Consider the following 15,818-nt stretch of genomic DNA (forward strand, 5'->3'; position numbering starts at 1 on the left):
GGTAGAGATATGAGCCACTGGTGGCTTTTTCTCTAGGGAAGTAACCTGTACATGGGCCTCCCTGGAGAACCTTCACTGGCTTCCCATACCATGAATACATGCTGCAGGGCACCTCCAGGGTGAGGCCACAAGGGTAGAAAACCACAGCTGAAGAGAGACATGTTCTTTAAATGATTACGGGCTCAACTGAGGTTGCTTGAAACCCAAAGGAACCTCTAAAGGAAAAGGTCATTTGATGTTTTTGTATGTTTGCCAACACATTGAAAAATAAAGAAACTTAAGACATTGCAGCAACCACTGTTGAACTCTAACAAAGACCTGAAATAAATGGTTGATACAATGTCATCTCTTTCTTTATTTTTCCCAATCTGTTGATATCTGAAAATATATAATTACCTTAGTCAAGCATGTGTGACTGAGAATCAACTGACAGTCAATCAACATATCAAATCAGCTATCAAGGGCATACATATTGCAATACGGCATTTACCTGCAAAATGCTTCACTTTACTTTCGCTTTAGTAGTTCTCTTTTGAAAAAAAGCGCAAAAAACTTTGTAAGCAGTATGCATGATAATCTGGAATCCTATAGGTATGGATATGGACTGGAGTATCAACCAGACAATTTTTTAATGCAGTGTCAGTTGTAAGAAATTGAACTAATATTACTGTTTGAATTGAAACATATATTTATGGTCAGATAATTTTTTTTGTGTGTGGAGGTGTTAAAAAACCCTTCCAAATCTAAAATTCAGAACTTTTCTCAGTTCCTAAATCTAAATATGAAGACAGTGAGAAATGCTGTCTTGTTCTCCTTTCAGAATCGATCATACTTGAAATCATACTTTTAATTAGTCAGGAGTGCGGGTGCTGTGGAGTCACGGGGCCACTTCAGTTTGGGCGCCCGTGTATGTGAATGAGGAAGGTGTCTGTCTGTAGATATGCAGGGTCACAAAAGGAATGAAGGATCCCAAAATCCTTAAATTGCTTTCACTGCTTGAAAGGGTTCATTCAGTGGGAAGCTCTACTCCCTGAATGAGACACGGCGTGGCCAAGCCCACATCTCTGTTCACTGACAAAGACAGGGCTCTGCTTTGATAAGCCACTCTACTGCAGGGGTCATCTTTTCAGCAAACGTCTCTTCTTCCTTTCGTGGTCGGGCAATCATTTGTCAATGACAGGCTTTGCAAGCAATTCCAAGCAAATTCATTTTGTTGGTGTAAGTTTCACTCAGAAGGCTGGAATTACATTGTACTTCCCGGGAGATCTATTAATGCAGCTATTTAAGTACTATGTAGTATAATGGATTGGTGATTATGAGTTGGGTTCAGGGGTGGAGATACACTGTGCTTGTATCTTAGCAATCAGCCAACCTATGCTGAATGTGGCAACCAATTGTGGTCAGGAAACCAGTGTTGCACAAAGGTGTTCTTCAAGACTACCTTGCTCGATCTGATTGCCTTTCTGTGTACAAACTTTTGCCTGTGACCTTGACCACCCTTTCCCTGATAAAAGGATGCAAGTTATATAACTGTTATTTTTATTTTATCTTTGTGTATGATGTGTTTTTTTCCTGTGAATGTCCATCTCTCTAGTCCTGGAGGGCTAGAGGGTCTACTGGGGTTTATTATTCTACTTTACTTAATTTACCAATCATAACAGATGAGTACACGGTTACTGGTTTTTGGGACTGAAATGATTACTGATTTTAAGGTGAAAACAAAAGAACAGTTGGTCCTGTGGTTCACCAGGATCACGGTTGGGAACCACTACATGAATTTCCCTGGATGTCTGCTAAGAAAATGAATAAAAATGACACCAAACATTGTTAAATACCTCGGAACAAATGACAATAGTTATGCCGAGGAATAATTTAACATTAAATATCACTTTAAATGACTTAAATGAAAAACACTAGCTTTAGGAGCTGCTTGGATAATAATCCTGCCAAGATTAAGTTTCAGTGTAGGGTTGTGCCCATCGGTCTGGAATAGAATCCTGTGCCAGTGCAAACTGGTCAAAAGGCACACAGAGCAACACGTAATTGTCCATAGCTTCAACCTGGGGGAGGGGTGTATGATGGAATTATTTTGCATGTCTCGCCATTATCCAGTGCCTGCTCTGATCAATTAGGCACCTGCAGTCTACCTGCATCAGCTGCTCATGAAGTGTACTTCCCCAGTGTGATGGCTTTCCAGCTGAGGAGGAGGGCCTCGCAATGGGAAGTAGCAGCAGCTACAGTAGCTGCACATGCTTCACTGAAGAAGAGGACAGAGGAGAATGCAATGATGGATTGGCCCTTGGGACAAGATTTAACCATCCAAATTGTAACCGAAAAAACGTATACTTGTAGAAATATGGAATGCAGATTAGGCTGTAAAATGGTGGCCCAGTTATGTTCAAGCTGGCTGTTGAGTTGCAATACTCCATTCTCACTGTGACAGAGACACCTTAAACAAAGAATCCCTGAGCTTAATTTATGTCCAAAATTGTGTTCTTGTAAGAAAGGTTCAAATCAACAAGGTGTTGAAGGCATAACCTGGGTTTATTTGTTTGGGAATGGCCCTGTGGCCTAAAGATTGTGGTTGGAAGACTCTCCCTGGAAAATGGCTTTCAGATAAGCCAATGGGAATTAATTGCTTCTTTCCCAACTCCCAACAGGCCATTTTTGCCACCCACTGATACATTTCCAGGACATTGAGGTGGACAACTGGTTGCCACCATCGACATTCAAGCTGCAGGCATGGCAGGAAATGTCTGGGTCAGCCAGATTGGAGAAAATCGGCAGCCCACATTGCATTTCTTCCAAGAGCAGTGAGGTGAGGCGATTAGATTAAAATGTTTTGAACAAAAGGAACTTTCCACACCAACAGTTTCTGGAAATTAACATCTTGTGGTGTAGTGAACGTTGGGAATTATCTGTTTACGTTGAAAGTTTTTGGATGATAGGAGTAGAAATTGGGTTTACATTTCTCCTAAATCAAAGAGGCAAAGATCAACATGGTAGTTTGTCATTTACTCAATGATCGAGGAGTGGCTAGTGTGAACTGTGAGTGGGAGGTTATTTTGAGGTGAAAGGAGCCTTATCGAGTAATACTGTACATTATGCTGTCCTTCCTCTTCTGGTTTCATTTGAGATGTTTTTAAAACCTCAGACCTTAGTAACATTCTAGACACATCCAGCCAGCTTGACAAACTTGAAGATTGAGCTGGTCAAGCTGGTCATAAGCTGGTCTAACTGGGTATGAGCTGGTCAACCAGCATGGCGAAGCTGGTCATAAGCTGGTCAACCTGCATGGCCAAGCTGGTCATAAAGCTGGTCCAGCTAGGTATGAGCTGGTCAACTAGCTAAACCATGTCAAGCTGGGAGTTGGTCCTTACTGGTCAATCAGCTACCAGCTGTTTCAAAACCTAGCTTGAGCTGTTTTTTTTTCTTCAACAGGGACAAGTATTGCTGTAACTGAAAATGCTGATTCCTTGAAATACTTTATCTTGACTTAATGACATTTTCTGTGTTACTGTAGTCTTTCTGTCAGCTCAAACCAGTCTGGCCATTCTCTGTTGACCTCTCTCATCGAAAAGGCATTTCCGTCCACAGAACTGCCATTCCCTGGATGTTTTTTTGTTTTGCACCATTCTGAGTAAACTCTGGACACTGTCGTGTGTGAAAATCTCAGCAGCAGAGAAATACTCACACCAGCCCGTCTGGCACCAACAATCATTCCACCGTCAAAATAACTGTGATCACATTTTTCCCCATTCGGATGGTTGATGTGAACATTAACTGAAGCTCCTGACCCATATCCATGATTTCATGCATTTCACTGCTGCCACACAATTGGCTGATTAGATAATCGCATGAATAAGTAGTAATAGTACGTGTTCCTAATAGTGCCCAGTGAATTAGATATGGCTTCTTCAAATTCATGACATTCTTCAGAAAGTGCTTCATTTCTTAACTAGTCCTTTCCCATTTAATGATTACTCATTAATGAATGCAGTTATTAATGACTTATAATTAAGATCCAGGTCATGCTGGAGGAAGGTGAGTTAAATTAGGTTGTGGCTAATTAGTTGTTAAATGCGAGTTTATACAACATGGAACTATAACTGAGAGTGAATGGCAAACAAATCATAATTTGGACTTTAAAATAAATGCACGCTTTATACTTTTTCTTCACAGACTCAGCTTGGCAAGTGGATTTTAGTGGTCATTGAACTCGCCAAACTGATTGTGAAGAAAGGCTAAATGCTGATTTAATCCAAACCCATGGGTACAGTATTATAACCATGCATTCCACAGCTAGAAGATTGCTGTCACTTACAGTGGCATTTTGTTTCTGGCAAACAGACTTGAGTTATTCAGAAAGATCAATGCTGATCATTAGAGGAATTACATTTAGGGATGTTTTCCTCCTATCGACTGTACTTGTTACAGTTAATCATCATAATATTATGTAAATACTATGTCTGGCTGAAGGTATTAATGAATTAATTAGCTAACCACTATTACATTATAGTTTCTTAGGCATGAACAATATTTTTTAGCAGACCTGTGATGTTTGACCAATGTTGCCTCACTCGACTTCTTGATTCATTCATTCAACAAAAAAAGAGGAAGTGGGCTTTGGTCATGATCTCTGAGGGTCAGAGCAGTCATTCCTAGAAAAGGGAGCACACTTCACTTCTGAGATAAATGGGTGTGTAAAGGGGCTGTGGTTTAAACAGACACCAACAACAGTTTTTTTTTAAATCAGAAAGTACAACATCAACGGAATTCAGTCACATGAGTTCCAGTGTTGGTACATGTAGTGACATAATATTATCACGCAATCTGAAATATGAAAGGTTCCTGTTTATGTAAGATTTAAAAAATTATAATCCTGCACATAATGTTTTGGGCCAGAGAACATGTGCAAGAAAGCTGATTTACAGTTTGTACTGGCATATTATCAGGCCAAAATGAAAGAGAAAATTGAGGGACACGGAATCAACTTGTGACTTCTTGACCATAAAAATAATGATCTCCATTTCTTAACATGAGCTGTGTTCATTGGTCCTTGTGTTCAGTGAAATGCTCCACATAAACTATAGCGGAAAAGCAATTACGTGATCTACTAAGTTTAAAAATCCAGTGGGAGTTGCTTATGTGTTTTTCACTCACATACGAAGCCTGCTGCAGAAACAGCTTAAGCTAGGTTTTGAACCAGTTCAGACCAGCTCTCAGCTCAACATGGTTTAGCTGGTTGACCAGCTCAAGCTATGTTTGTGAAACAGCTAGTAGCTGTTTGTGACCAGCTTGGGCATGCTGGTTGACCAGCTCATATCCAGGTTTACCAGGTTATGAGCAGCTTGAGCAGCTCAATTTTCAAGCTGGTCAAGCTGGCATAGCTGACAGCAGGGTAGCAAATGCCATTACTCTCATGTGGATGGCACGCCAGAGGCAGGTGTGGAAAATGGGACATGGGCCAGACTGCAGGCACCCAGGATAGTGGGAACAGTCCCACACAGCAAGGTATTTTTAGGTGTAATCTCAATTTAATCAGGAGCCTGGATTCAAAGCAGGCTGATCTTCTCAACCACACAGGTCTCTCTGCAAGTGCATTATCTTATCCCCTAATCTCCCAGAGAGAAATTGGGAATCTTATTACTACCACTGCACTGATTAATCAAACCGAACTTTGATCGATTAGTTTCTCTTTTTTTGTGTGCAATCTCATTTGTGAAAATGTAGTTTACATTCTAAAATAGGGTGTGTTGCTTCTCTCTGCTCGCACATGCTTGCCTGTTGCTGTGCATGATGTGGTGCCTAGTGGATAGAGAACCATGAAACTGCCTTTACATGTCACATAATTTCCTTTTTATATTATATTTATCATACTGAACATACTTTACATACAAACATATTAAGCTAAATAGATAGTACTTTCATTCAAGCATTAGGTGCTGATTGCAATCTTGTGCAACGGAAGTCGGTCTACTGTGAGTTTTGAGTCTGTGGCCATGCCTACATTCTCCCTCTCAGAACTCCCTTTGCAACTCAATCAACTGATAGACATCAGTCATATTATCCGAATCACTGGCACCACTGTAACAGGAGTAGGAGTTTAAAACCAGGGCCACACCACACGACAAGAGATATGATTAACCCACCAAGATGAAGACCAAAGGTCCCCAGCTGAAGGAACTAATCACACTCTTATTACCTCTGTAGTTCTCCAGAGAGACTTTCTGTACACATCTGTACACATCTCTGATACAAAAACAGTGAAAACAGGCCGTTAACAAAAAATAAAGTGAAATTCTCTGCCCGCCACTCATTATTTTTTAAGAAGATAGTTCTCCCTCCATTTGCAATTTTATTGAATTCAGAGAGGGAGAAAGCAGAGAGGGTAATGGACAGAGAAGGGATCACAGGTCAGAAGGTGTCACGGTAGGGGATTGAACCCCCACTCAAAACGGAGGGGTTCATGCATCGCTGAAGAGCTGGCAGTAGTGTCATATCATGCCACTGATTCTTTAAAACGTTTCACAACGGGTTAAAAATATCTGGGGACAAAAAACATGCCCAAAAAAGAAAAGTGCCCAAAAAGCTATACATGCTCGTCACTTGGGTGGTACCCTATAGGTACATGAAATAGTACCATTAGTCAGCATTACATAATTAATGTGTAACCTTTTGCTTGTAAAAGGCACTTATTAGGACCCAAGTAGAAAATGATTGTACTTTCAGAGTACATTTGGGAAATTTGTTCATTAAAGAACAGAAATGTACCTGTATTTCTGAGAGGTCTACTACAAAGTCACATTACAACCAACTGCCGGGTGATATATGAACACACAAAAAAAGCACAGGGCCACCAGTCTGAAGCTTGTGAATTATACAGGTTTGGAGCAGTTCCGTCACCCTCGTATGATGTGGTTCTGGCAGGTTTTACTTCACAACTTAAAGTTTATAGAGGGATAAAAAAGTTCATGTTACAGTAGCTATAGCCTACCTATAATCCACAAGGTGACACCACATTTAAGATTAAAAATAAGTAGCTCCTTCACTCTCTTTCCTTGAAAAACTATCAGTTCTCATAAAACATTATTTCATTACAGCAGGAAGATATCCATATTTCTGCATGGCATGGTTCACCTTCTTCTATTCTCAGAAAAAGACTCCAGGGAAGTCGATTTCAAAGCATGCAATGAGTAAATAATGGCATATCTCTATTCAAGCACAACAGAAAACGACCAAATTGACATGAGACCTTATTTTAGTAATAATTATTTTTATACCATGAAAGCAACGACTTCCCGTAAAACGTGAGAAGCCAGATAAATACTGCATAATTTGTCACTGTAGCTAGCACATAGAGTTCTATCTTGTGAATAATTTGTAGTCCGTACTGTCCGTACTGTATTTCGTTTCAGTGTAATTGATGATCCCGAAGAATGTAAAAATGTAGACAAATCTGCTTCCTGAAGCCTTAAAGTCCTTTTTAAATTCTGAAATAAAAAAATAAACTGTAAGGAAAGTGTTTAGTTTAGCACACAAAGTCAGCACAGTGAGTTCTCAAAAGGCAGGTTTATAAATGCTTGTACCATCCAAGCAAATTCCCTTGGTTTCATTTTTTCATAGAACCACCCAAGCTGCCTTTTAAGGAAGTCATGTAGAGGACAGTATGCGTGAGGTTTTCCAAGAGTCACACAAGAATCCCTTTCATCTTCCACAGGAGTGTCACCTCCTGACCTTAAGGTCTTGCCAGCGTACAGTATTACACCTTCTCCGTGTGAGCCTCTGGGAGAGGGTCTGTTGTGACCGTCCAAGTCCAGTTCTTAAAGCCTCTTGGTCGGAGTGATTAATGGGACCATATGAAAGAGATGTTCAGGACCGCGGAGTGTGACCAAAAACAAGGATAATTTAGGCGGGCTCCCCCCGGATCTAGCAGAATGATGTATGCCCAGGGGGAGTGGAGGGAGGGGGAAACTTGTGCTTGCTGGTGTGTTCACCCATACTGGAGTTCCTGGGAATCCAAGATGGCTTTGCGGAAGGTCACAGAACCTTCTATTTCCGAGCCCACCCCAAGGGCTTCTTCACAGATTGAAAATATGAAAGAAGCTGCACTCTGGAGTAAATGAATAGAGGAGTGAATGAAAAGCTATTAAAGAATTTAAGTTAATCCTGGTGGGCAGTGAAGGAATTAAATTAAGGAAATTCCAAAAAGTGCCTTGCTCAGGCCTGCTGCTGCAGTGTCCAATTATTAAATAGTGTCCAAGTCAGTCCGATGATCAGACTTGTATCTTGGACAGAAGAGGAAAAGAAGACTGGGATTCTTGGACAGAACATCAGTGCTAACAGCCCAACTGTTTCCATAAGGGGCATTGCAGTCTCATTGGTGTAATGGCTCATCTAAAATATGCTGGTGTCTACAGCATAGGATCCCATAACAGCACTGTGATATTGGTTTTCTACTCACTTCACACTGACAAATTCACCAACTAGCCCATCCACACTGTTTCGGGCGAACCACACTGTTTCGGGCGAAAACGTCCAGTTCTCTGGTGGTCTCATTTAAGTGGATAAATAATGGCTAAACAGTGGGCAAACAGATGAGTAAATATGTGAAAAGGCAATCCGGTTATGAATACAGTTGGCAGCAAAGAAGAATAAGGGAGACTCTTTATTTGAGAAATATAATTTGCCAGACACCTTGTCATTCGTGGAAAAAAGAAGTGAAAACTTGAGAAACTCAACTTAATCAAAAAGGTCCACTGATCCAGAATTTTTGTTGGGTGGGAATCATGTAGTATCCTTCCCATTCTGCCTGTAATGCAGAAAAGATTGATCAGAAGGAGCCTCATTTGCTGAACCATCTGATTTATCGATGACATCCGTAATCTATTGGCAGCCCCTTGATCTACTTGTGACGTGTTTGCATCTAGTCTTTCTGCCTTTCTGCTCTTGAGAATAGTCTAAAATCAAAATCACAATCTAATTCTTATGTGGCTAAAATGTCTTTCATATGAGCTTAAGAACACACAGAGGCAGTAAAAATCAGCTCCTCACGAAACAATGAAATCCAAAACCCTTAAATTTTTCACCCGCGACGCTCGCACCTTGCCACGGAAAATCCCGAATAATCATTGGCACTCTGGAAAGCGCGGATAGAAAAGTCTCCTCTCGTTATAAGAGCGGGCGACTGAGGGATGACGGGGGAGAGGTCGCAGAGACGATCAGCCTTTCGGCGAGGCGGAGTGGCGAAGGCCAAAGAGCACGTCGTCAGCTCTCCTCCCCGCAGTGCCGAGAGGCTGCGGTGGTGCGCTGACGACCCAGAGCCCCCGGGGCGTGCGTTCCGTTTGACCGCCGGTCCGCCGCAGCGACGGAAATGCTGCAGACCCACCCTCCCGTCCGACCGCACCTCTCCCTCTCCCTCCCTCTGTCCGACCCCCCAGCCCAGCACTGAGACTGCAGGGGACCCACCCAGCTACAACTGTCTCTCTCCCTCTCTCTCTCTCATTGGCTTTATTAGCATGACACAGCATGCCTAGTTTATTGGAGACAGCCGACTAGTCCCACAGTCTAGCACTGCTGCACTGCAGACCTGGAAGACCCACCCAACCGTAGCGCACGCCAGTCTCCTCTCGCTCTCTGACCCCCGTAGAGAAGTACTGGGACGTATTTTAGGTGCTGCAGGAACCAACCCGAAAGACACACACACCACTCTTCTCTCTGCACTCATCTTTAACTCAAACCCCCTCAGGACGATATACAGTACATTAGTCTCATCTCTACTCCTCTCTCTGACAGTCTCTCTCGCTCTGACCCTCAGCGTACTGCTGAGAAAACCTGCAGGACCACACCACCCCCCACCCCGCCTTCCCTGCCCTGCGGTTCCCACGGGAGCACCTAAATACTGCAGGAGCGCTGTGCTGGTAAAGCGCTCTCTCCATCCCTCTGTCTCTGACCCCCACCTTGATGCTGAGGCACTGCAGAACCCATCCGGAAAAAAAAGCACTCTCCTTTCTTCCTCCTCCCTCTTTCCCTCCCTCCGCTGGCCTTCAGTCTCACACAGATTTACTGCAGTATAGAGGTACCCACCCAGATCAACGCCACACTTTCTCCCTTTCTCTCCATTGCGCTGATTCACACCGCACGAATGCTTGTCGCTAGGGCGGTACCATATAGCTGCACACAACTGCACCCCTAGCCAGCAAAAATAATTAATTTGTATTGTTTTTGCTTAGAAAAAGTATGAATTTGTACCCTAAGAGAAAACTGCTGTACTTTCATGGTACAGTTGGGAAAACTGATCCTAGAAGAACGAAAATGTACCTCCACTGTCAATTTATTTCTGAGAGCGTGTTATAGCAGTCACACACAAACATAGCTACAAACATGCAGCCAAGAAAATACATCTGTTGTTCTTATTTCTGAATGAGCCATCCTTCTCAGCATATCCGAAAAGGCCATATTTGTAGTCGGCTGCAGTCCACCATTTCCTGTCTGACAACCCGAGCCCACAGTGGGAAAGTTGACTTTTGCCAAGTTCTCATTCCATTTTCTCAACATTGCAAAGACCAGGGTCAACATTAAGGTCATCAAAAGGCACAATATCCATTACTAGCAGCAAACAGATTGGAGAAGAGGTTGAATTTGTTCATACAATCGTTTAGTACCCCTTAATCTGGGCTGTGCAATTTTACGGTGCACTCTGCCACACCTACCAAGTGTCAAAAGTTTCCATGAGTCACGAGAGAGGGGTAAGGGATCTTCTCGTCACTTGCTCTGTACATGCCGGAACCAGGAGCAATGTCGGGACATCATCCAAAAATGTCCCTGTGAAAGCGTGGCATCCGGTATCTCAGAAAAACCCTTCCTCCCAGCCACTTCCTGTTTGACCTCATCACTGAGAGGGCTTGTAAGCCATGGCCCCTGCTCATCACCAGGCCCAAGGCCCCCAGGGGAGGCTCAGAGGCCTTCCGGCTTCCCCCAGGGTCCCTGCCAAGAGGCTCACTCCCCCTCCCACAGTCACAGCGAACAGCCGCTACGAGGGATAGTTCCTGCGCTGAGGCAATGACATGAGAAATAGCGTGTTTTCATTTTGACTTTCCGCCTCCGGAGAATGGCTATGGTTAACTCGTCAACATAAGGGCGGACAGAAGGTGACGTGGAGCACAGATTCAGTGTGTCTTGGCTGTTCTCCAATAGTGTGAAAGAATGGGGGTGTCGAGGCGGGGGAACAAATGTGGTGTGAAAAAATTAAAATGGAAACACATGTAAAGTCACTTAATAGGGTGTCAGGCCACCACTTGTGACCAGTATGGCCTCCTTTTTAATATTACTGTACAGTACATGTGATTGAGTAAGCGTGTCGGAATGGCACGTCTAGACTACATAGTACATTCAATAGGCATGAAGATGAGAAAATTGAACTGGTCATAAAATGTCTGCAGGATGCAGTAGGAGAGAAATGGAGAGAACTATACCAAGAACGTACTGTACTACAGGTATCTCTCTGCAAAAACAATTAGGAATTCAGTGACCCACAGTTCTGGACACCTGAACCTGAGGATTGTGATTGACTTGATATATCCTTAGTATAGATAACATCACACATTTTCTGGGGTTCATAATCAACCACTTCTTTATAAAAAAATACTTGTCATATGATTAGGGGTAATAATGTGAATTAGGCAAATTCAGTATTGGGCAGCATCTTCTGTTCTGGCCCCTTGGGGGTAGAATTAGCTTCCCACGGCAGTCAGGATAACTGAGATGTAGCCTGTAGACCCAACTGTACCCGACCATACCTTGACTCTACTCTTGCTTTTATACATTTAATAGAGCGTAAGGCTCATTAAGATAGTTGTGTTTTTGTGTAACCTTGTTTAAGGCAGCTGACAAGTTGTGAATCCAGTCTACACTTCTTGCACTTGTTGTCTGTCATGAGACAATACTTTCAACCGCTAAATGCCAGTAAAGTAATGTAAGTTAATTATTTCATAGGCCATTTAGAAGGCCTAAAACCTAAAATCAACACGTTTCCCATGGATTAACTCAGGCATATGGGAAGATTAATGGGGGGCGATGCACAGCTGACAACACAATGACGACTTAAACACTAGTATGAGGAGGCGGAAGATCAACAGTGATCCCATAACCAAACATCTGTTGTTAAACCTCCCTGTTTTTGGGGATGGACGATGAACCTGACAGTGCTATGTCATGGCTCCTATGGTCACGTCTGGACCAGAAGTCCCTGGGAGGAGGGCGGGGGCCCGGGGCAGCATGCGTCCTCTGTGACTTTGTGTATTTGTTTACGTGCAGAGGAAGCGAATCCGGACGCCATGTGGTCATCTGCAGACCATATGCCGTGCATTTTTTGTCGTATAACGACCATATTGCAAGATATTGCTCCAAATTGTGGGTCACGCATCGGAGTTGTCTTTGGCAGGCAGCCCTCAACAGGACACGAGTTCCCTGGAAACGCAGTAATAATTGGATAAACCGGGGCAACTTGGCACCGCACCAGTGTTGTGGGAAACGTCTGTCTGAACAGCCGAAAAGGCCATTAGGAAAACTCTGCTCTTCCGACTGCACAAAGCGCTGGGAATAATCAGCGCTCTTGCAGAGAGAGGTTAGAGGGTCCACACCGATCGACCACCGATTTGCACAAACAACTGAGAACTCCCTTCAAGCCGGAGCTACAGAAGAGGGGTTTGCAACGCGGCATCCGAGTTTTTTCCGACGGGGAAGGGAAGCCTCGGACAGCAGGGAACAGATCACGGAAATGCAGGAGCGCCGCGAAAACAATGTCGAATTCGCCATTTCTACAGCACCAACACGGCCTCCACCTTTGAAAAAGATGGAGGAATGCGGAATGCCTTGCTCGCGTCCGCAGTTAAGCCTTCCTTTCCAGATCCGAGCAGTGCGGAGTCAGAGCCCCTATTCTTTCCGCTCGGTTTTTAGCGACGTACAGGATGAACCAGCTGACGGTCAAGGGCCAGTCGGGGTGAAGAGGGGACCACGGTGTTCCATCTGGCTGAGTGGAAGCGGGGTGTTTGGGGCTACACCAGACTGCAGGAATGTCAGACGGCTTCCTTCCAGCTGTTCCAGTTACTCAGCATTCAGATTACTAGAGGGAAAGGAGGGAAGGGAGCGAGGGAGGTGGGGAACGGAGGGGTGGGGTACTGAGGACGAGGAAGAAAAGAGAAAGGGAGGGGTGTTCATAATTCACCGGATATTTGAAAAAAATGAAGTAATGGGATGTGGGAAAGAAAAGGAAAATGCTAAACGGGAAGGGGCAATGAATCAAACGTGGGCACATTAAACAGAAAGCTGGACATAAATGCCGGCTGAGTAGTTCTTACATCCCGTTAGCTGCCACAAAAACAAGGAAGTGGCCGCCATAAAAAAAAAAGAAGTGATCAAACTGCAGATCAGGCAGTTTGTATGCACGTTCATTTTCAGAAAAAGGGGAACCAGTGACTATTTTAAATGTCCTTTCGTGCTTCATGTGTTAAAGCTTTCGTATGGCCTTGAAAAGGCAAATGACAAATGAGAGCAACATGCTGTGGACTTCTTGGCATTCTTAGGGAAATGTTTTGCTCTCCACACACTAACCAAATCCTAGTTGTTGTAACCATCTGTTTTTGAATATTTACAGAACAAGCATTGTGATACAGTATTTTTCTCACAATAATGACTCCAACACCCCTGGGTTTAAGTTTATATTTAGGAACTCAACATGATAAACTCATAACATACGTTTAAAGAATGTCTTCATGTTTCCAGTTTTACATGGTATTAACAAACATTTTCATGTCAGATTGAATCTATGTCAATGGTAGGACTATGATCTATGGAGTAGAGTAGGTTCAACACATTTTGACATTCACGCTCACCTAATTTTCCCATTTTGGTTCTATAGTTCCTTTTCCATAGTGAATATGTGCTGACAATGAACCTTTTCAAATTAGGCAAAAAACACATGCTGAACATTTAAAAATGTGGAGGCAAAAATGTCCGACAAGAACAGAGAAAGGGTGACCCCTTCTGGCATTCTCATACTGTAAGAGAAAGTGTGGACCAAATGGTCTCCCTACAAGCCCTGCAATCTATAAATGTGTTTCATTTGAGGTGATCATGACCAAAGTACCATGGACAGGCTTGAACAATGAAGTCAAAATAAAGACTCACTTTGGCTCACATGACTGGCATTACAGAGGCAGTGATGTTCCGGACCCAAACATCTGGTTAGTTTGGGCCAAAAGAACGATATCGTGAGTAGAGGTGCCTTAATATCCAACAACTAAAAGTCGTTTTTATATTACTTTAATGGCCTGGGTTTACATGTATGAATTGAGTGCATTGTAACTAGTGCTGACATAAACGTATTGAAACTGGCACTGACTGTAAACCAGTCAGTAATGGGGAATTTATTACTGACTTCATACAGAATTGTGTAATTTATGGTAATTTTATAGCTGATAATGTAGAACACTCTGGTTGAACAGTAAGAACTGCAACCTCATTTTGTTTTTACAGTTCTGAGAGTTTGAAAAGATGGGTGGTTCCCAGACAATCTAGAGGACATGGCACTAGATTTGTATACCACCCAGTGTTGTACAATGAAATACAATTGACCCAAAACACAGAAGTACAAAAAATTATATCCACTTCATGGATTCATAAAACATCACTCAGCGATATAGACAGCAGACCAACATTTAGAAAAACAAAAGCTATTATTTTATTTTATTTTTTACAACCTCCATCTGTTGTCCATGTACATGCGTCACTGCCTTTTATTTCTGAATCACACGCATCACAGTTTGAAAGTTAGTTTTCAAATGAAGAATATCACAACACTCATACGAGAAAACAAAACAAAAACGTATCAAAAATCATATCAAACATAAACAGTACTATTTTTCAGAATCATCTAGACTTTGTTTTGTACCTTTCGTATAACAAAACATAATTTAAACATCATTCCTTGACTCAATGACGATCAAGCAGAACCAAACCAAAACTGAAATGTATTAGTTCTTAAATAGAAGAGGCAATTCTGTCATGCAGAAGAAGCAATATTAAATATTAATTAAAACAAAAATAATATTATATATTTATATTTTTTAATTTTCAAGTCAAATGTCTCCCTGCGCCGTCACATAGACAAAACCCTGGAAAACAGTAAGCTCTATTAGCTGCCACGTGTTGTATGGCCTTTCCAAAACATTGAAAACAATTTCAGCAATATTTACCTTTTTTTGTATATGATTTTGGCACAGAAAAGACTTACATAATAGCAGTAACATTTCTTTATAAAAGAGGGGCGAAAAGCAGTAGATTTAAATTTTTTTTCTAATTATTTTTCTTAAAAACATTCTGTGCATCGCTGTCATTTGAGAATACTGTCTCCCAAATTCTGTGAGTAGCAGGCAGTCGTCCCAAGCATCAGTACTATTGCAGCATGGCCTTAACGTTCTTGGAGGTAGAGTCGTCATTCAAATGTTTTGTTGTGTACCTGTATAGGAAAACATTGCATTTAGTGCCAGATTTCTAAATGTTAACGGTCTCACTGTCATTCCCTGCAATATCGGACCCTCAACCTTTGGGACACTTTTCAAACACCCCTCAGTGTATGAACAGTTATCCCGGTCTGATTGGCACGTAGCCTTCAACGGTCGGGAGGTGAGCCCGAGGTCTGGTTTGTGTGAGACGGGAAAGTGTGAAGTTGCCAAGGGGGTGACCATGTGACCATGGGGAGCTGTCAACACAGCCCACTGAATGAGAAGTCCATTTTGTGAGGGATGGCTTAATCACGA

The 15,818-nt window shown here is 42.6% G+C and overlaps 1 protein-coding gene across 3 annotated transcripts in view; it reads right to left on the bottom strand.

The window, feature by feature from the left end:
* Positions 1-14,716: 14,716 nt before the first annotated feature.
* fam49bb (family with sequence similarity 49 member Bb) overlaps positions 14,717-15,818 on the bottom strand; it is a 77,153-nt gene continuing 76,051 nt past the window's right edge. For all 3 annotated transcript variants that reach the window (XM_061237665.1, XM_061237664.1, XM_061237666.1), the window contains one exon: positions 14,717-15,517. In XM_061237665.1, coding sequence (XP_061093649.1) covers positions 15,454-15,517 — 64 coding nt within the window. In that variant the 3' untranslated portion in view covers positions 14,717-15,453. The remainder of the gene's footprint in view (positions 15,518-15,818) is intronic.

The sequence above is a fragment of the Conger conger genome, chromosome 4, assembly GCF_963514075.1.
Source record: "Conger conger chromosome 4, fConCon1.1, whole genome shotgun sequence".
Lineage (NCBI taxonomy): Eukaryota > Metazoa > Chordata > Actinopteri > Anguilliformes > Congridae > Conger > Conger conger.